Raw genomic sequence first — 22,739 nt, 5'->3', positions numbered from 1 at the left:
TCAAAGTGAGGTTGAGTCATGAGGCCATTGCAGTAGGAAAGTTATAGATATGGGTTCCTTTTTCCCTTTTTTTTTTTTTTCTCTTAAGCAGTAGTATCTCATTTGTGGCCCTTGATAGTTTATTGTAGTAAATAAAGCTTCAGTTTCATTACACGCTGAAATGTTTCAGAAATCTCCACTCTGGCTCAGAAACATGTATTCTCCCATTGCAAAGAAGTACATGCCACCGCAGGAGCGGCCTTGGGTGCAAAGAACTGGGTCACCAGCCGTCTGCTGTGGCACAAGGGACAGAAGGATGCTATGGTCCAGTCCTGGGACCACCCAGCAAAGACTGGCTCCTCCCTTCTAACCAGCAGTCAAAATACTACTACCAGAATTAAAAAAGAAACTGAGAATTAGTAACTGGCTGCCCATTCTTTTGTCTTAGATTTTAAAGTAGTGAGGCTTGTTCTCTGTTTAGCCAGCAGGAGTGGTTTAGTCATCAGCTTCAGAGCATTTCCAATCTTAAGATATTTTATGTTAAATGATTCTGGGAGGGAGAGTAAAGGAAGTGGCTGTGCAAAATCCGTTGATGCTTCCTTGGCATAAAGAATGTGAACGATTTCTTCTGTCTTTGCACCCTGCCTGCTTGAACAGTGCAAAGAAAGGACCTGGCCTCCAGCCACTGTTTCTTTTGACATACTTAATTTTCAGATTGAGGGAACAAGACACTTACATCCTCATGGATGTGAAGCTTAACCTAGGAGAGAGCTTATCCAAATGGGGAAAAGAATTTTTTGAAAGAATATTCAGCTCTAACAAGAGGTTTGTAATAGGTTGTCATAAAATAAAGTTAGAACATCCAGTGTTTTAAGTAATTTCTCGGTTTAAAAGTAGAGTTTGGGTTTGGTGTTTTGGGAGGTGTTTTTCTTAAAGAAAAAGTTCTACCTCACTTCTCTTACTGAACTATTAGACGTTCTGGCCAGTTGTGTCCATCTTGGCATTATCTCCATTTTAAAGTGGAATGTTGCTGAGGCTGTTCATCTCTGTGGCATGCGGACCTGTCTCAAACCTTCATTGCATCCCAGCAGCAGAAGGGGTCGGTGCAGGAGCAACACAGCTTTGCTTGCAGAACACGCGCTTGCTCTGCATTCACAGTGACCTTCAGGGTCCAAGGTTGCCTCCTTGGAAGACTGTTTGTTTCACAGTGACCTTTGTGCCAGGTGACACGTCCAGATAACTAGGTGACAGGATATTTTTAGTTCAAAAGTATAATTAACTCTGGATGACAAGAGAGACAGAAGAAGTATCATCTGTGGCCTTTGGGGGGGTGGGTGGGATTTAAAGATGAATGCCTAAATGCATAGGCAATGTGACCAACTTTCCAGTGGTAGCATCCATGCTATTGAACTCTTAGCTGTCTCGGAAGCGCATTGACGAAGACTCTGTATCTTGAAACCCTTAAGTCCAGGGACAAAGATGCTGTTGAGACTGCTCAAGCTGAGGAGAACTTTAACTTAATTACTGGAAATTTGGAATGCAAATTACTAATGATCATGGAGATTTCATTTAATTGAAGACTTGTTAGAGACTCCGTATCTGGAACCAGAGCTCCAAAAACCTGCTTATGGAGGAACATAACATCCCTTTAACAGGTGGGGTGTAGGGCTTGTAGAGGGATAAAAACCTCCCCTGCAACAAAATACGTTATTGTTCAATAGGTACACGATTAACTGAAGTCTCTTGGGGAAACCCTAGTCAAGAATATTTCTGAATTATTTATATTTTAATTACATTGTTCTGTTTGAGAGGGGTACATTCTTGGCATAATTTTAGCATACTTCAGGTACTATTGGAATATGGAATAAAGGTTTTCTTTTGGTGTTGGGTTTGTTTGGTTTGGGGTTGGTTGTTTTGTTGTTTTGGTTTTTTTTTTTTTACATTTACTACTTGTCTTTCTCCTGTGAACTTTGAAAAGTGTAATATCATGCTTTGAAGGAGGTAGATGATGACTTTATTTCTAGGAAGCTTGCAGAACAAGTGCAAAGGATTATGGTTTAAAAATACACAATTTAAAAATTACTAACACTATTTTGATCTCTGTTTTTAAAGGCTAAATATTAATATACTAATCATGAAGCTCATTTTTTACACCCTAAATTTTTGTGTGCTAGACAAACAGGGAAATCAAAGATCTGACTCTAGTTTGGATATACTTATTACTTAAACAAATAGTTTGCTATACAATTGCTAAATGAATTTATTTTCAGTTTCAGTTGTTTCTCAAAACACTCAGCACATGGTGGTTGATTTCCTTCATTATGGATATGAACCTTGGTACTAGTTGCTCATCGCTATTGATTGTTTCCATATATACACGTATAAAAAAGAATCGACTTTAACAAACAATGTCATGTATTTCCTAGTACAACTATGAATAGCCTCTCTACATATGCATAATAAATTACCTATTTTAATCTGCATTAACAGATATGTACTTACAGGAATCACAAGTGCATTTGAAGTATAAATTTGCATGATTTCTTCCCTTTCACTTCTTACTCAGTTTGTTATTTCTAAATAGCTTGGGTTTTGTCTTTTTCACTGATAGAGAAATTCTGTGGCAAAATGGTTACTCCAGCTACTTTTCATATTTAAGAATCTTTGAGTTGCTAACTTTTGTAGCAGCTATGTATAGAAATGTTTTAATAAGAAGTGTTTAAGGATGATTTAGTAAACTTGTAAAATTATAGTTGAGGACTAGTAGATTGGATATTACTCATGGAAGGCAGTATCACTGCAGTCTGCACAGATTGAAATAGTTTGACGAGCGTTATCTGTTGACATGTATGGCCCAGGAACAACTTTCATGACCCTCATTTCCCCAAATTCTCTTGAAAAACAAACAAGTCGCTGTGAACTGTATCTACACATCATGTGTTCTGGGATGTTCTTACAGTTAATTAGCCCAATGCTGTGCTTCCTGAAATCCTCCTTGAATGTTTTCATCTACTGTTTTCTTTGCCTGTATAAGTCTAGGCAATTTCTTCATTGTGTTTAAGAAAATTTACAGAAATTTTGGTCGTTTGGTAGTTATGTACAGATCAGGCCACACGTTTACTAAATACATCCTGAATTACGACTGGGTCAGATTCCAAGTTCAGGACAGCCCTTCTTTGCTAAGACTTCTTGGGTAGGACCTAGTGTCTACTCATTGTACAGGGTCCATGGATAATACACACAGGAAGTGTTATTACGTATGTAATTAATTGTACTTGTACTTTTTTGATGTAGATTCTATAACATGCCCTTTGTACTCTTACTTCTCAATGATACGTAAATACATACCAGGCGCAAACATGACCTCATCTGTACTGGTGGTCTGAAGACTTTTCATCCCCTGCTCCTTTACTACACCAACTCCTACTCATCACTGCAAATTTTTATTTTATTTTTTTTTTCATTTCAGCCTAGCTTGCCTACACAAGAAAGTAAGACTTTTTTTTTTAATATTATCTTTTTAAGTGAAAGGCTTTCCTTGAGGGAATTTTAAAAAAATCTAGCAAATTTATTTTCCAGTAACATCTTGACAAAACTTTATGAAGATGTCAGTGTTTCTTTAAACATTTGCAAATATCACTAAGGTTTTTTAACTTTTTTTACAAACTTTAAAAGGAATATATTCTAATAAATGTATAAAAATTCATCATAGTTAATAACTGTTAGACGTTAGTCTTATTTCCTGTATCCATTTGGTCTATTAAAACACACAATTAAATCTAGAAAATTACAAATGTGAGTCATTAGCTCTGGGGCATATAACTGCCAGGCAAGCAGCCATGACAAATCCAGAAGTATTTAAATCTCTTGCTGTTAAAAATAGGCGTAGTAAAGATGTCACTAAATTTAAAATAAATCTGTTGTAAAATGTAACTCCAGTTAACATGTAATGTCTTGTGAGATTGTTGCTTTAGGGCAACATGAGTGTAGACCCAGGGTTAGTAAATGGTCTTACAAAGTGAGTGTTTAATATACAGAGACCTGAAGCCTAGTCATGTTAAGTTTGCAGCATGCGTTGTCAAGGAACAGTGTTTCCTGGTAGTTATGTTACTGTTTTCCTTTCTAGGGGGATGCCAAAACTCTTCTAGCCTCTGAGAATGTGAGCACTGGCCAAAAGTTGGACTTTTCAGATACAATGGTACAGCAGAAGCTGGATGAAGTAAAGGACCAAATCAAGCGGGAAATAAGGAAGGAACTTAAAATCAAGGAGGGAGCAGAGAACCTCAGGAAGGTCACAACGGATAAAAAGAACTTGGCATATGTGGACAACATTTTGAAAAAGTCGAATAAGAAATTAGAAGACTTGCATCATAAGTTACAGGAGTTAAATGCACACATTGTTGTAACGGATCCAGAAGATGTTGCAGGTACCATATGTTGTTGTGAAATCAGTTTTTATCCTCCTTAGATAAGCTCTATCCCATTTCATTTGAAAAAATTGCTCTGGGAATGGGCAAATTCGTAGCTGGCAAGTTTGATATTTTTGTATGCCTCTTTGTTTTGGTTGACAAATAAGTGTCCAGTCCCTTTGAGTTTTAAATTGTATTCTGGGAAACACGGTTTTTCACGAATTATTGGATAATGCTCTAAAGCCTAACTTAACATGTACCAGTTCTTCACTTTCAGTTATTACTCTGTTAAAGTATTTTGTCAATCACTTCAATATTTCCTAACAGCTTTTCACTGTATAAAAGGAAATTTCAGTAGCTCTTCCAGTGACTTTCTCTGAGTTATGCTGTAGGCATCAGCGTTAATACACCTTTTTATTCTATGGGAAAAAAAAAATTGTAAAATTTTCATTTAAAAGTTTTGGGTGTTTTTTTTTACACTTAAATCTAACTTTTAAAAACTGTTTTTCTGTTGCATCATTTATCTGACTAACTTACCAAACATTTCTTACTGTGGCAATGATTTGTTAAGTCTTGAGGCTTTTCCACAATGAAGCTACTATTTTAAAAACAATTTGAAATTTTTTTCACAGAATCACAGAATGGTTGTAATGAATTCGTATTTTCTGTGGCATGGCAGTAAGTCAATACTGATTTTGAATGTATTTTTTAAAAATACAGGGCTTGGTATTTTAAGATGGAATGTTATGAAAGTAAACAGTCCTTTTTCAGCTTTGTGGAATGACTTGGGAGATATTGCCAGCCTGATGATGTCACACTGCGCAGACTCTTCCTGGCAAAATGTTAATAAATGTGCACAAGCCATTGAAGGTGTTTGAGAAGTGAATGCCAAGCTTTAAGAAGTTTGGGCAGTAGAATACATCCTTCTGAAGAAAGGATGATTACAGTGAGAATTTAGGAAAATACTGGCAGGTGATGTCAGCAATTCATACTGACTGGTCCTGTGACATGCTGCCAAAGTGTTGAAGTGTCCATAGTGACCTGCACAATATTCTCTGTATTCTCTGCATTCTTCTGCTTTTGTTCTTCAAGAGATACAAGGGGAAGAGAGGAGCACAGCTGGAACTAGCGAGGCAAAGTAGTTGCTGCAGCATGAAATGGGAATAAATACAATAAAGTATGCTTCATAGATAGCCATGGGATATTTAGTAGGCATGAAGCGTTCTGCTCCATATTGGCTAAGGTTTATGAAAATCCGCTTCAGTGTTGGCAGTACTGTGGCTTTTAAAGGAATGGGAAGAGTGGAACAGAAGGAAAACTATATGGAAACTGTATAGACCAAATATAAATATGTGCGGACACAAATTTGTGAAGTTCATCTCATAGTAGAACTTGAAAAGTGGATGAGCGCAGAATGCTCATGTTGGAGTTCCCCCTTCCAGTCTAGCATTTTAAAACTATCACATTGAGTTAATGAGCCATATTGTCCTTGTGCATGACTCGGGAAATGTGGTAGACCCTAAGAAAGCATTTGCTCGTTCTAAAGAGATGGTTTGGCTACAAAAATCTAAATAATGTTGTTCAGATCCTTACTACGCTTCTGGAAAGGCCAGCAGTGCCCATTGCTTTTGCGAATAACTGTTAGCAGCCAGGCTCATCACGCGTTGTGTTCAAATACCAGAGACTTCATGAAAGCTCAAGAGATAAAAGATCAAGGTTGATAAACTTATCAGCAGGTGCTTCTACCTGCTTGTGATGCATGCTAAACTTCTTAGTACTATGTTTTTAACTTTCATTCTGTTCAAAGTGTTATTGGTAGATAGCTTTTACAGTCCTACTTAATTATTGAAATATGCAAGAAAAAAACCTATTAATTCTGTTGAGATCATATATTCTCTGTATAGTATCACATCAGGTATTCCTATATAAGACCCATTTTAATAGAATATATTGCATAACCTTCTAAAAAATAGTCTTTAATTCTTTCAATATCTGTTCTTAGATCAAAGATCTACAAGCACGCACCCTTCAAAATTGAAATGCTTGAGTTTTTTATACTGTTTGCTTTGTAATTTAATTGCCTGTCTCCTACTTCATTCATGGGGGAGGAGTGCTACCAGAACGTCCCGTCTGTCTTGAGACTAATGGGTGCAAATCATCTAGGTGATACTCCAGTTTTTTTATACTGAAGTCTTAGATTTGATTTAAGGTATCAGTGAGCTTGACCTTTGCAAAATAAGGTTAGTAATATAAAACGACATGCCAACTCTGTGTGTATGTGTGTATATATATATGTATTACACATAATATTCAGGAAATACATGGACACATAGTCCTATGTCACTGCCATCTGACCGAGAGTACCTCTGTGGAGAGGTCACAGGTATCTGAGTCTGGGAATTCTTGCTTTTGCTCAGGATCAACAGTGAATTTAATAATCACTTACTGACAAATATGGGAGCTTCCTGAACAAGCGCATTGTTTCCAGAGGTTAGCTTTAATTTAAGTTACATGTTTTCTTCACTTTAGCTTGTGTTTGACCTTTTTCTGGTCAGTTAGTGACAAAAGATTTAAAAGAGAGAAGGAAATACACAGGAAATTTTTAGACAGTGCAGAGCATGAATGCTGAAAATAAGGTAAAGAGGGTTCAAGAGGTGTGTGAGTCAAGGGTTGTGTTCTCTTTATGTACTTTAATATTTTTGGGGGGCGGCCCTGTGTTTTTTACCTCTTCTAGAGTATGTTGTTTAGGTTTTTGCAGGTTCTAAGTAGCAAAGTCAGGGCTGAGATCCATTGAGAAGTAACACTGAGAAGATCATTGCCTATAAAATGATGAGCCCTTTGACCTGTCAGGCCTGAAATCTGAAGATTTTTGGATGGTTTCTGTTGACTTGTTGAAAGGTCATTGTGGTAACTTGGAAAAGTCATTTAATCTTTCCTTGTTCCTGTATCTGAAAAGTGGGTGTGAACATATATTTGTAAAGTGCTCCAGATTTAGAGCTGAAAAGTGCTGTGTGAGCTTTTGTGACTCTTACTGTTGCTTATGGTATCAAGCAGTAACTTGCGTTACTTTTTTTTAACGAAACACTAATTTGTAGTGTAACTTCTTTTTAATCATCACAATGTAATCGATACATGTTAAAACCATTAAATGTAGTGTTAATGAATCTCCTGTAGAAAAATGTTTTTTAATAACATTCCATTTGAAGCAAGTTAAGATGTTTTGATGGTAGCTTTCTTAGAGCTGGAAGCTTTCTGTGTCCTAATGCCATAGGAAATTATTTTCACAACTATTTGAAGAATCGGTATTAAACCTTAACGAAAAAGTGCAGTTTGCCAAAAAGCTATGTTACTGAATGTGACGGTAGATTTGGCAGCAGATGTATGATTCAGAGACAACTTTTAGTGTAACATCGGTTTACTTTACATTTTGGGGTTGCTGGTGAATGTAGATTTGTTTTTGAAGTGGGACTTTGTCCCCAGGTCTGCCCTTATCGTGCAGTGTATTAGTCATACTAGGGCGCGGAGTTTTTAAAATTCATAGGTCAGCACTTAAAAGTGAAGCGGAATGCAGCAATACAAAAAGAGTAGGACAAGCCTAGTGACCATTACTTGCTCAGAGTGACCATAAAATTGAGAGATTTATTTTAAGGTGTAACACAGGAATAATTACTTCAGTTTTAGAGGTGAAGAAATCTTGTATCTTGAAAACATACTTCTACAAAGTAGCACAATTAAATTTATATTCTTTTTACAAGTCTAAAAAGTAGCAGTAGCGATTGGGGTTTTGAATGTGACTCAGTAAGGTGTAAGATTGAAATATTTTACCTACAGCGAGTCACTGATTTAACTAGGCATATAGTTGATACGTAGGATATGTATAAACTGGGAAATTAATCTCTTCCATATAGCTGAATTAAAGACGGTAGGGAGGTGAGATGATAGAAAAACTTTTGAGGGAATTGAAGAGACTGGATAAAACATTGAGAACATGAAATCAAAGAGACAAGTTCATGCCTCTTCTTCCATTCTCCTCTAACTTCTGAGATGTCTACTTCACATCAAATTTGGCTGCAGGGGTCACAAATAAAGTAAATATTTTGTTTAAGAATATGATATGATTAGCTGATAGGGGAGTGAGAGAGACTGTTTGGGGGATTTCTTTGTCCATACAAATGACTAGGTTAATCTGTCAGACACCAGAGTGTCCATTTACTGGACCAATTACTGGAAACTAGTAGAGGCAGCAACCAAACTGATAGAGGTAGTGACTTTTTTGAGCAGCGTGCACCTACAAGGCTCATATCCGTAGGAATTTCATGGTAACTTTTGGGAACCTTAATGTAGAATAACATTATTGAAGCCATTTGAAGCAATCTTCTGTCACTTGTTTAGTAGTTAAAATTAGCCATTAATGAATTGAAATTCAGTTCAACTTCAAAAGTTTCTAGGTCAGTGCTGGATGTTCTCTGAGTGCAGAATGTCCCCTGCTGCCTTGGCTGGTGGCTTAGTTCAAATGCATCTGACTCCCTGAGAAATGCCTGATGATGCCTCTTTCTTCCCCCCTCCAGCAATGCCTAAAAATGCATCACAGGTATTTCTGTTGAGTATGACACTGATGAGGCTAACTGCAATTAAATATCCTCAAATAAGATTAAAATTAACTATTTACCAAAGGGCACTTGCTGCTAATTGAGTAGCTTAGCAGCACGCTGCAGTACCATCTGGGAACCCAAATTCAGAAAGTTACATGGGATCCTAGATTTCACACTGAGCTTATTGAAGAAATAGCATACCTAGCATCTGGGGAAGAGTCCCCAAAGGAATGAGCAGCAGTCTCAGTAGAGCAGAGTTGTGTCGTTACTCTAATAAATATAATTTAGATGGGAGTACTGGTAAAAGGCAACTTAGAAGCAAAAAGTTTTTGCTGGTGAGCACTGAAAAGATTTTCAGAAGAGCAAGGATCACGGTTAAGAGAAACATTTCAGACTGAAAACTGCCATTGTCCTGATGCAGTCCAGATGTTTTTTTTTTAATAATAAGAAGAAAATAAATATGTTAAACCATCACTATTAACTTATTTTAAGTCTTATATTTTCATGAAAACAGGATATTGCAGGTGCTGGGGAAGCAGTACTGCAGCTCTTCCAGCAGCCTGGATGTGGGCTAACAAGCTGCACAAAACTCATTAGTATCAAGCAACAACATTTGTAGTTGTTTAGCAAATCAACATGCTAGTTACTTGAAATGAAGTCAAGTTCACCTGAAATACATCTGTTACTTCACTTGATATTCACTGTCCAGAAGAAAATGCCTAGGGGCACTAATCCATACCCCAGCAAAGCTCTTGCTGTCCTATGCAAAGTTGAACTTGAATGCATCCAAAATGGCAAGTCCTGTACTGTCCTTGTTGACCAACAGACATGGCAAACTGGAGAATCTCGGTTTTTCCCCAGTCACTACTCACCTACTTGAGTGAAGAATTAATTTGGTACGAGTACTTAACTCTTGTTTAACTTTAAACAGATACATAAATCCCATTGATTGCAATTATCCAGATGAATTTATTACTTATTTGTATTATGAAGGTGGCTAAATGTCTCCAGATGAGATTTGAGCCCCTCTGTGTAGTGCTTTATCCAAATAGATGAGAGATAGCAAGCCATACCGAAGTGATTACAGCCTCAGTAGACATTACAAAGAGAGAGGGAAACTGCTAATACAGCTGTAGCTCATAGTGCTGCTGCTAAGGTTGTCAGCGCTTTCCATAATAGGACCAGTTTGTCCAGCTGACTTAAAACTTTAATCTGAATTCTTCTATAAGAGGCTGCCTCAGGCTACTTACTGCATTGTAATGGGATTGGGGGGGGGGGGGGGGGCGGGGGGAACTGGAGTCACTTAGGCCATTTCTGAAAAGCTGTTGGTAAACTTTTTTCTTTTTCTTAAAAAAGAAAATTTTTAAGAAACCATAGTGTTCCATGTTCGGGAGTTTAGTGAGCAGCTATTATGCCTGAAAGCAAAAACTGAATTCTTCCTAGCTATTAGTCCGAAGTGCAGAAACATTTCCTTTGCTGCTGGTTGCTAACAAAGCATATAGGTGCACCGTTTAAACTAAATGGTAGAGGGGAGTTTAGGTCCACAAGTGCAGACCAGCTCTTGAGATGACCCAGGTAGGGGATGTGGTTACACCTTCACGGTGCAGACACGCAAAGGGAGATAATAACAGCTGCCTGGGCAGCCTGCGCCGCGGTATCTCTAATTAGTCCTTGACTTGCAACTTGAGTGTTGTTTTAATGCAAAGGAAGGCTGCTTGTGTGCATCTTTCAAAGCGGTGAAAACAGGCTTCAGGAGCACCACGGTCTTCCCGGGGATCATCACAGGGCTGGGATCTCTAAGTGGTAGAGGACTGCATCATAAATCTGAAGTTGGTAAACATTCATTTATACGATTAATCTACTTAACAAGAAGACTCGACACTGTGACTTTCAAGTTTCATGTTTGTTCCAATTTTTGAATAGATGGTTAGGTGAGGATTAGTTGAATGTAAAAGCATAAGTGAGAGGAAAGCATGTTGTTAATCTTTGTTGTATTAATAGCAGATTTAAGGTAAAGCTGTTCAAGTGCAATGTTTCACAGAGAAACCAAGCCAAAACATTGAGAGGATGAACGACAAAACAGATGAGGAATAGCACAGATTATTTTTTTTTATTTATATTTTAAACATCTGTTATTTTCTGTACTACCTTTAAGTAGTGAGGATGCAGTAAGAGTTTTAAAGTGGCTTGAAGTGAAGAGTGAATTAGCAGCAGAGGAAATTAAAACTTCTCCTTAAATGAAATCTGTATGTAGCCTCAGCAAAGATTACAATTTAGGAGGAAATTACACAGCAAACTTGAAAGTAAAATGTATTAAATCTCCAAAATTAGTTATCAGAATCTTCTACAGAAGAAATATTAAATGACAGATAAGATGCCTCCTCCCCATGACACCTCATAATTAATAATTTGTAAGTTACTAGTGCAATGCCTGTGTTTTCTAATAATTGAGAATTTCAGGAACCCGATCCATCATCCCAGTTTTAATTCAAGGAAAATTAATTAAAGTTGGGGAAAAAAGACTGTACTGTTGATATCAGGTACATACTACCTTCCAGGAGACCAACTAATGTTATTTTCCTATAGAGAAGGCATTCTTTCAGTTGTTCGGGTAAAAGAAATCAACAACAAAAAACCATAATTATTACAGTAGACATAATTTATCCTTTTTTACAAAAAGTTTCAAAGAGAAGCCATTAGGACTGTTAGGGAAGATAGTTAGCTACAAGGACAGTCATGTTGGAAATAGTTAAGTACTAGGAAATAGTCCAGTGGCCACTTATTTTCAGTTGTCATAGTTCATGTTGCAGAAGCTGAAATGTGAACTAGTGATTAATAGACTTTTCTGGAGGAGGGTGGAAAAGTTAAGAGGTTTGACTATATAATTTGATTGCTAAAACTAACTTGCATTCCATTAAATTAATCCAGCAAGATGGAGATCTAAATAGTAATATTGTCAAACGAAAAAGCTTTATCCTTCCCACAGATCACAGTTGTTCCATAACCTGTCTGCCTATATGCCAGGATTCTGTTAGGATTCCAGAGCAAAAATCGTTCAGTTTTATGACTAAGGAAAAGGCTCATTTTATGTATTCTTAATTTTGACATAAACTGTGTCTGCAGTGTCCACACTAAAATCGATGAGAACCTACTTAATATCTGTATTTAGACCGTGCTCATTAGTATTGAATGTTATTGTCCAAGCTTGTTTGTTTTTAAAACACTTAGATTTTTAAAATCAGGAGTGTAAGAAAGATTAATGGAAAACTGCATTTTTGATCGATTCAAGACATTCTAGAAGAAACAATAAATCTCCTTTGAAATGAAAATAGACCTGGCTGCAGACCTGCCTGTGTCGCCACTCCCGGAAGTGATTCATGTGAATTAGGGCATGTGTAGGAGTCACCGGGCTTTCGCCAGGCTTTTCACGTTAAGGCGCATTTGCAGTGCTGTTGAAAAGTAGCTCTGGACAGGAGGGTCAGTCTTAATACTTAAGTGTATGATGTTCCAGCTTTGTTTAATCTATAACTTAATAGAATAGAGTGGGGGGGTGTGGGTTTTTGTGGGGTTGTTTTTTTCTTCCCTTTTTTTTTTTTCTTTTTGCACACATTACATCTTACCTTTAATTTGCAGATTGTCCTAGGACTCCTGATACTCCAAATAGCGATCCTCGTTTTTCTACTAACAACAGATTGATGGCCTTAAAGAAGCAGTTGGATATAGAACTGAAGGTAAAACAGGGAGCAGAAAATATGATACAGATGTACTCAAATGGCTCTTCAAAGGTAAGGCTTTGGAATGCTTAAAGAACATGAAGTGATTGTGAATTTTCATATTGCTGTGGTGTGAATGTACAACATATAAACAGTATACAATTTCAGTGTTTTTAGTTTGGGGTATATTTTTTGTTAAGTAGTTAGGTCAAATCTGCTACAAATTACTACACCATTTTTTGTTGTGGTTTAATACCGACTCAAGTGATTGTTTTATCAATTTGTCCACATGCAGTTCAACCTAAATAACAAATCCGGCTTACTAAATTTAGTACATCTAGTAATCTTTGATCATGTGTGATTCAGTTAGCAGCAGAGCTTGGTATGGCACTGATTGGTGTCTGATGCTTTTCCTAGTTCCACTAAAAAAGAAAAAAAAAATCTATTAGTGTTAAAGTTGTAATGTGCACGATAATTACACAAAAGGCGGCATTGCCAAGTATGCTTCTGAAATGGTCATCTAGTTGTAGTTGGCAGTAAAAATATTTTTACCAAATATTTGTTTTAATAAAATGTGCATAGTACTTTGATAAGAGTTATAATCTGCATTAGTACGCATGCACATGAAATACACATGCGTCTTTACAGAAGTGTGGTATTCTAGAGGTAGCATCTGGTAGCATCAAACTGAAATTAAAAATAAAGCCACACTTATTTCTACATCTGAATTTTATGAATTGAATGAAGTTCTCTGGGGCCGGGGGGGCGTGTTAGCTAACCCCTGAATGGTTTTGACTTATTACATAGTCCTAATTGTGTAATAAAATTTATCATACACTAAGAATCCCTTAACTCAACTGAAAGACAAACCAAACCTTTTAAGTGGGGGGAACCAAAAAACCCCCACCCCAAAACAACGGCAAAAAACCCCAAAAATATATTTTATGAGTATAAGGGAGTCATAGTTCTCAAATGAGAAAAGGAGGGGATATCTTCTACTTACTTGCTCTTTCTCCCTTCATTAGTTACTCATTGCCTGTCTTTCCATTTACTTTTACTGCATTGTTAAGGAGATGAATTTCCAAATTAAGGGGAAAGACAAGCCTAGATCTAACAAATAGTATGCAGTAGCTTGGGTTCTGTGTCCAGACACAGAATGAACGGAAATGTTTTAAGATCTTAACTTACTACCCAACACCTATAAGTCTGTGAACTTATTAAAAAAAAGTGTTTGATTTGAAGAGTAGACATCTATGAATTGCATTGCTACCCCTTATAATTGATACTAACCAAAAAATGTCGGAAAGGAACTTTATATTTCTGAGTGAATTTCTGCCTGGGACTGGTGGAAACGCAGATAACTTTGTATCTGTCTACTGTTTGACTTTCTTATACCTCAGGAAATTACAGCAAATGTGGCTCGCTCCCAGAAAAATTAGTTTAGGCTAGATGGACCATGGGTGCCACCAAGCTCCTTCTGTCCCAACAGCACTTCTGTTGAACCAGCTGGTACTTTGGCAGATTTATCTGAAAGTGATCTGTAACCTACTAGCCTGGGGCAGGTGGAAGAAATATCTGGACTGCACCTTATGACTAAGGGCCTGGGAATGCTGTCCATGCACCACAGTCCCTCGGCTCCTGCAAAACCTGCAGTCGACATCCTCTGGGGCCATGTACTTAACATCAGGTGCACTTAAAAATAATAATCAGCTGACCCAATGGATCAAAAGACAGACGTGAATTATGTTCTTAATAAACCCTCAGCAAGTAACCTTATAACAGCCTGAAAAAACTTAACTCGACACTCAGGCTATAATATTAGACATTGTTAGCAAGCTTTGATCAGACTAGGTAGAAAGGATATATTCTGGCTTGCTTTATGATTGAGGCATGTAATTAAAATTGGTGATTGAATCTTGTATTTGCAATTGGTAAATGCTTAAATTGGCCTTACCAGACTGGGTGTATCTAGTAACTGGGCTGGGGAGAGCAAGCTGGAAAACACAAAAGCATTGCCAGCTGCTTCAACAGACCGGATGGAAATGGTGTGTATTCATTCTCTCATATTCGTAATACTCAGTAGTGAGTTATTTTGGCAGGTTTAAACTGTAGACTTGAGCATCATGATTACTTTTTAAAAAGCAGAGCTTAAAACAACTCAGGGGTCTGGATGAGGTGGGCAAAAGGGGCAGAAAATTCCCAGTTTGAATTCAACCCCAGTAATCCAGTAGTTTTTTAAAAATTAGTCCCAGGACTCTCTTTAAAACTTATTAAACTCTTTTGTGACCTTTATTCAAGTGTACTATATGATCAGATTTCAAATTTGATGTATTATTTTCAGACCTAAATTTAATGGAGGGAGGTCATCATTTGTTTATTAAAAATGAAAAAGCAGCTTGTTAGTAGGAATAAACCCATCATCTCATGGGCAGGTTTTCCATTTGTACTTCCTCTACTTGCTTCAGTAACATTCAGCTCAACCTATTCAGACTTAAGTGTTTCTAAGATATTGATCATCTTTCCTTGGACTTGTGTGGATTCTCTGAGATCCCACGACAGCTTTGCAGATGAGTTTTAGAGACACTGCCAGTTCTTCTATACTCAGGAGATGCCTTGAAATATTTTGTATTCGGCCTCCAACACTAGAAGAGCTGCTGAGTGTAACACATCCATTTTGATTCTGAAGATGGGATTTTCTGCCTCTTGAAAACATAAGGATATCTCTATAATCCTGAATTACTGCCATTTTACACATTGAAGGGCTGATGTTGCCCCTGAGGAAGCAAATCCATTGCAGTAAGAGGATATGAGGGACAATCAAGAGCAGCAAGATCGAAAATAAGATAAACAGGAAGATACAGACAAAGAAACACTTACAGCATATTTATACATCAGAATGATGCATGGATAAGGCTTAATACAGGATTCTGGAGTTGCTCGCGATCTGTTACTTAGATTCTATATTCTGCTGTAGACAGCGTCTATTTCAAAAGTTGATATTTGTATTTGAGAAGGCATTCATTTAGGAAATTCAGTGTACTCATTAAATAATTGTATAGCTAACATAGAATCTTAAAATATGAAAACTAGTGGTATCTCTCTGAAATGTTGATTAATACTAGAGCTTAAAACCAAGAGTTCTGAGACTGTGGTATGCAGAGTGGGCACAATTTCTCCCCATGCAGCCAAAGTGTTTTCATATGTATATCTTGGCGTATCTACCCTGCAGAACATAGGGTAGCATTACGTTATCAGAGTAATACATTAGGCGCAAGGTCATAGTGGAGCTCTATGAAGGTGAATTTCCCTCTTCTGTGATTTTTCTCACAGTATGCTCCATGGTGCTGGTATTTCTAGCTCTGGGTATCTGTGCTACACTGCAGTTCTTTGTCTTGGTTGTGGTAAGGGGAAGAATTAAATTTCTTTAACTTCTTAAATAATCGATAACTTCATTATAAAATTAAAAATATAAGTATAAACCATGTCCATGGGAAAGTAAGTTATTAATGAGGCTATAGAGTGGCTACAAAATGAGTTAACCAAAGTACCCTTTGGGCTATAACAAGTGCGATACTCATCTGTGCTGGCTACTATTAATTACTGTGATTGATTGGCACTGCACAGACAGGACAAATAGACTGCCTTAAGTTTTCTCATACTCCTTTTTTTGTTGTTCTTACTGCCAGTTAGATCACTTTTAAGTTATCCGATAACTCTCAGAACATTTAGAGAGAGCCATGCAGCAGCCATAGAAGCACATGCACAGTTCCACCAGTTCCACAGAACCATTTGATAATCCATTGTAAGTCACATTTCCAGTAGCTGGAGGACAAAACATGGTACCCCTGAGAAACATGTGGTTGGCTGTGCTCCTGGCAATGAAATGGTATTATCAGCTACTTTGAAAGTTCATCTCCAGAAACGCTCTCTTCTAAACTGCTTCCTGTGTTTACTGTTTTTGAAAACAAAAAATGATAACCTTAGTTCATTTAGATGAAAAGTACTGTACTTGCTGATGAAATAGCTAATGAAGCATTTATTAATGCAAAAAAAAATGTTCAGCTTTGTTTGGAAAAACGTACTGCAGACTTATTTATACTGTCCTATGTAAGTTAACTTCATATTTCTCATTTCAAGATTGAAAAATCAGCTCAAGTAAATTGGTACAATGGTTTTTATATGGATTTAGTCTAGCAAATTTGTCTATTAGAAGAGTTCTCATCATACTCACAGTAAATTTGAGTCATTCTACATAGGATGGTGGTATTCTGCTTTTAATATCTTGTCCTTTCTTTAGTATCAGCTTACACAACATTAATCTAAACATGTAATGTTGCTAGATCGTGCCGCCTTTATTCACCTTTAAACAAATACAGTTTCCATGAGAGTGGCTTGTACTTCTTAATCAACCAGAATATGCCTCTGTCCTAACTTAATTTCCACTAATAGCCTAATGTGGTTAGTTGAATTGGTCTGCTGTACCGAATTAACTACATCGATTTAGTTCTAGTTCCTAAAGCGTGTGGGTTTTGAAGCTTTCTATGTGTTTTGTTCTATGCAGAGTTTACAATTTTAACTTTTCTGTTTGTTTTAATAGGATCGAAAACTTCTTGCCACAGCTCAGCAGATGCTCCAGGACAGCAAGACAAAAATAGAAGTTATAAGGATGCAGATTCTTCAGGCAGTCCAGACCAATGAATTGGCTTTTGATAATGGTGACGGAATAGAAAGAATATATGAATCATTAATGTCAGAATGCCATGTAGATACGTTACCCACATGCACACAGAGTTATCATAAATTTCTAGTAGGAATGTTAGAATGCCAAAAGTAGGAATGCCAAAACTTGGCGTGAACCGAAAATAATCAGAGTCTAGGCACACCATTGTGTGTGTTAGGATGCCAAATACATCTGACTTGAAGCAAAATACCTTAAGCTTAATGAAGAGAAATACAGTCTCTCTTCATAATCCTTTTTATACCTTACACAATCCATTTTTGCTTTGTGGTCGTTGTTCTCACTTCATGCATGCTCTCTTTTGTCTTGACAGTAACTAGTACTTCTATTTAAAGCATATAATCTTTTCATTATTCTAAAAAAAAATAATAATCTGATGCAGGTACAAAGCCTGCTTGTCATAGTTAAATAGATTGACCTTATTATTACTAATGTGGGCACAGATGGAGGCAAATTTTTGCTTTCTTTATGGGTATTTAGGCTAGATTGAGTAGGAAACAATTATTTTTAAAACAAACAAACAAAAGTGTTTTTAAAACCACCTGACTTGAAACACTCATGCTGCATTTCAGAAGTAGTTTTAAACTTATATTTCTTTGGAAATCTTTTAACTAAAAAAAAAAAATAAATACCCCTGAGCTGTATATAGCATGAGTGTACTATAACATTGTGGGCATATCGGTACATCTCTAAATCTTGAACTTTATTCATACGCATTTCTGAGCATTGAAGTTGTGTGACGATGCTCATAATCAAGGCCTGGATATATCATAGATAATGAAAAACGTGTGTGTGTATGTGGTTTTGTTTTGGTTTTGGGGGTAATGGTTTAGTTTGGTTTTACACTTATGATACTTCTGGCTTTTTCTTTTTTTTAACACCTTGTCTTAGCGCACGGCTTATGTATGGCATTTGTTCAAAAGAAAAGAAAGGTATTCAAGTTAGAAAGGGCTTTCAAACACCTTTTTGTGTTCCTATTGCTCTTAGAGCTTTAAACAGAAAGGGATATATCCATAGAATCACAGAATGGTGGCGGTTGGAAGGGACCTCTGGAGATCATCTAGTCCAACCCCCTGCCAGAGCAGGGTCACCTTAGAGCAGGTTGCACAGGAACACATTCAGGCAGGTTTTGAATGTCTCCAGAGTTGGAGACATCCACCACCTCTCTGGGCAGCCTGTTCCAGTGCTCTGCCACCCTCAAAGTAAAGAAGTTCCTCCTCATGTTGTCATGGAACTTCCTGTGCTCAAGTTTGGGCCCATTATCTCTTGTCCTGTCCCCAGGCACCACTGAAAAGAGCCTGGCCCCATCCTCCTGACACCCACCCTTTTAAGTATTGATAAGTGTTGATAAGGTCCCCCCTCAGTCGTCTTTTTTCCAGACTGAAGAGACCCAAATCCCTCAGCCTTTCTTCATAAGAGAGAAATTCCAGTCCCCTAATCATCTTGGTAGCCCTTTGCTGCACCCTCTCCAGCAGTTCCCTGTCCTTCTTGAACCGGGGAGCCCAGAACTGGACACAGTGTTCCAGGTGCAGCCTCACCAAGGCAGAGGAGAGGGGGAGGATGATCTCCCTCGACCTGCTGGCCACACTCTTCTTGGTGCACCCCAGGATGCCATTGGCCTTCTTGGCCACGAGGGCACATTGCTGGCTCACGGTCATCCTGTTGTCCACCAGGACTCCCAGGCCTCTTTCCACCAAGCTGCTCTCCAGCAGGTCAGTCCCCAACCTGTACTGATGCATGGGGTTATTCCTCCCCAGGTGCAGCACCCTACGCTTGCCCTTGTTGAATTTCATAAGGTTCCTCTCTGCCCAACTCTCCAGCCTGTCCAGGTCTCTCTGTATGGCAGCAAAGCTTTCCGGTGTGTCAGCCACCCCCCCCAGCTTTGTGTCATTGGCAAACTTGCTGAGGGTGCACTCTATCCCCTCATCCAGGTCATTGATGAATATATTGAACAGGAGACTTCCTAATTCTGTTTGGGAAATCTAAACGCTGTAAGAAGTGGACATTAGAATGGGTAACTCAAACTGGTTGGGGAAGGCAGTGTATGGGATCTCTTACATTCTGTGCTGGCAGAAGCCAAATTCCCTGGGATTTTGTGTGAAGCAGGAGGATCGTCAGAAACAGATCAGGGATCTACTTAGCTATAGAGCAGTTTGAAAGATAAATCCTCAGAGCGTGGTTCAGAAATGTGGCAGTCTCCAGACCTCCCTCTTGCCAGCTGAATGATGTTTGGGAAATTTGGCTTTTGTCCCTTAACTGCCCTGAAGATGTGTTCTTTTTCGTGCATCCTCTGGCAATTATAGCTCTTTGAGGAGTAGGACCTGTTTATTGGATTGAGGCCCTGATCAGTTATTTCTGCCTTCAAATGCAGATGCTTAAAATTTCACTGTTGCTTTTATGACATACTTCAAGCTCTTCTTTGGGCTATCAAATCTGCATCTCTCATTCTATTTGATTTCCCCCCCCCTTCTTTTTTCTTTTTTTCTCTCCTCTCTCTGTTTATATGGGAAAGAGGTTGATATTAAAGAAATTAAACATGGGTATGGTCTTCAATGAAGATTGATTGTTTATATCTCTTTGCAGCAAAACCTGTGATAAGCCCTCTTGAACTCCGAATGGAAGAATTACGGCATCATTTTAGGATAGAGTATGCTGTAGCAGAAGGTGCAAAAAATGTGATGAAATTACTTGGATCTGGGAAAGTTACCGACAGAAAGGCACTTTCAGAAGTAATTTACATCATTACAATTTCTGATACTTTATTTTAAATGTTCTTTCAAGAAAAAAAAAATTGAAATATTTCTTTTTCTTTTTTAAAAAGGCACAAGCAAGATTTAATGAATCAAGCCAGAAGCTGGACCTCTTGAAGTATTCACTGGAACAGAGATTGAATGAACTTCCTAAAAACCATCCCAAAAGCAGTATTATTATAGAGGAGCTTTCACTGGTCTCTTCACCCACATTAAGTCCTCGTCAAGGTGTAATATCTACTCAAAACCAGTATAGTACACTGTCCAAACCAGCAGCTTTAACAGGTAAGATTTATGGAGCTTTTTTTTTATTTTATTAAATGGTTTAAAACAAGTCTTTAATGCCAACTGTATTTCTTTCTGGCCATATTTCATCATTGTTCTTTTCCTAGACAAAAGCATTTATAATTTCCAAGTGTCTATGCACCAAAAAATGCAGATAAGTTTCTTGGCTTTATTTCTTGACCTCTTTTATAATCCTGTTGAAAAAGTGAAGTTCTGGCCTTAAGTTAGGTCACTATGGAACAATACTACCTATCACCTTTCATCTTTAGATTATCAAGCACTTTAAAAGGTGGGTAAGTGTCATTATCCCCACTTTACAGATGGGGAAACTGAGGTGCAGAAGGGTTAAGTGACCTGCCCAGGTCATACAACAAGTCAGTGGCAGAGCTGGAGACAGGCACCCAGCTCTTCTCACACTCCCTGTTTTACCCACTGGACCATGCTGGCTTCCTAGAACGTGAGATTTATGCTACAAAAACATGTGGCCTATTTCTAAACCAAAGAGGGAGATCCTAACAAACATGCATGGAACTATTGAAGCCTCTCTTTATTGGTGTGAATTGTTTTCCTTACAATTAAACATGGAGTTTGTGGGGGTTTTTGTGTGTTAGCCTCTTTAGCCTAGAGGGACTTAGCCTCCTGTGGGGGAACAGTACATTTATTTTTATATATATATATATATAGAAAAAAATATGTAAAAGACATAGGAACTTCTCATAGTTTGGCTTCACCTGGACTTGTTGTCCTTCATTAGAAGTTAACTGTTTCAAGAGCTTTAACAAAGCTCTTAACCATTTGCCTCCCAGTGTTCTTAAAGAAAATCAAATCCTTTGGACTACTTGGGGTTGTGTTGCTTTGCTACATTTATTTCATAAGTGGTCGTATAAGAATTACTAGTACAGATAGGTTTGGTTTTCTGTTACATTTTACATGTAACTATTAAACCAACTATAACAGAGTAAGCTTATTACAAAAACAATCTGTAATTCAAGTGTTACTTTAGTTATACATGAAAGAATTTGGTTTGGAAGTACTGTGGGGTTATATTTTAAAACAAAAAGAGGAACTCTTCTACCGAGCTGCAATAATAATAAAATGGAGCGAGTCTACTTGTCTTCCATTTTGGTTCAGTAAGACGAGGAGCAAAGGGTAAAAAGCATCAAGACCTCAGCTGAGAGCCCTTGTGAAGCGGCAGAGTGGTGAGGGGAGCTTTTTTCATCATATGCAATCTCAAATGATGAGTGACCATGGGCAGGAAGTATCGTGCCTTGGTTTTCAAACAGCTTTTTTTTTTTCATTATGCTTTTCCTATAATATATAATCATGGGTCAGATACATTATAGTGACAAATAATTCCTCTTTAAGTGTGTTTTACTGATATGTATGAATAGTTTCTGATAGGAATTACCAAAACAGAGCTACATGCTTGTGAAGTTCTTAATAGTTTCACTTTCGTATTAGCTACACAAAGAGCTTTTGTATTGAACTGCATTTAAATGAACGGTGTCTTTGTGTTTTGCCTCTAACACAGTGAAAAAGAGATCAGTGCTACGGTCGTGCTTTTTAAAGTGCATCAGCGGAACTTTCTGATACCCATCCAGTCCTTAGACAAGATTATAGCCTTTCTGGGGGTTTTGGGGGGGTGCAGTGTTTTTTTTTCCTAAACAGAGTTCGGGAATTAAGTATTCTTTTACCTTTTATCCTGTTTTGGGAACCAACAGCATCCCTTCATCTTCATAGCCTAATGCTTAGCTGTCACTTACGGCTGTTAATTCCCTACAGGATGGGATTTCTTCTGAGACTGGTTTCTCAGTGTCTTTTCTGTGGGCTGTAATGTAGCCAGACCATTTTTAGGTCAAGTCTGACTTAAGTTTCTGTTACAAGAGTACTTTTAAGTTTCACGGTTAAGTACGTTTGCTGTCAAAAGAGCCCTGCATTCAGGCGCTGTGTTTCTAGCTGACAGTATGATTATGAACTGGCTAACTTTACCGCTTCTAATAGTTAATTTTGTTAGTGTTGGTGGTGTCACAGTTTTACAGATGCTATCTTGTACAGGATGAGGTAAGCCTACCGTTCTCAAACCATCTGTGGTATTCAGATGTTTCTGTGCTGCTGGAGGAAACTCTGAAATTAGAACAGCAGCCTCTGTACCTCGTTTGGTTAAAGATGTAGAAGGTTTTGAAGAGCAGCTTTTTGTCTCAGCTTTTATAAATCCAAATTCAGTCAAGTTGGAACAATTCAATGATTTTAAATTATGTACTAACTCAAAGTTG

The 22,739-nt window shown here is 37.7% G+C and overlaps 1 protein-coding gene across 3 annotated transcripts in view; it reads left to right on the top strand.

Annotated features, from left to right (window-relative positions):
- The window catches only part of PKN2 (protein kinase N2), a 57,516-nt gene that overhangs the window by 20,494 nt on the left and 14,283 nt on the right, over window positions 1-22,739 (top strand). For all 3 annotated transcript variants that reach the window (XM_074599191.1, XM_074599192.1, XM_074599190.1), the window contains 5 exons: window positions 4,106-4,406; window positions 12,614-12,765; window positions 17,291-17,408; window positions 20,015-20,160; window positions 20,253-20,466. In XM_074599191.1, the coding sequence (XP_074455292.1) occupies window positions 4,106-4,406; window positions 12,614-12,765; window positions 17,291-17,408; window positions 20,015-20,160; window positions 20,253-20,466 (931 nt within the window). The remainder of the gene's footprint in view (window positions 1-4,105; window positions 4,407-12,613; window positions 12,766-17,290; window positions 17,409-20,014; window positions 20,161-20,252; window positions 20,467-22,739) is intronic.

This window comes from Larus michahellis, chromosome 8, assembly GCF_964199755.1.
Source record: "Larus michahellis chromosome 8, bLarMic1.1, whole genome shotgun sequence".
NCBI lineage: Eukaryota > Metazoa > Chordata > Aves > Charadriiformes > Laridae > Larus > Larus michahellis.
The sequence above is the reverse complement of the archived record's forward strand: the minus strand, read 5'-3'. Positions and strand labels throughout refer to the sequence as shown.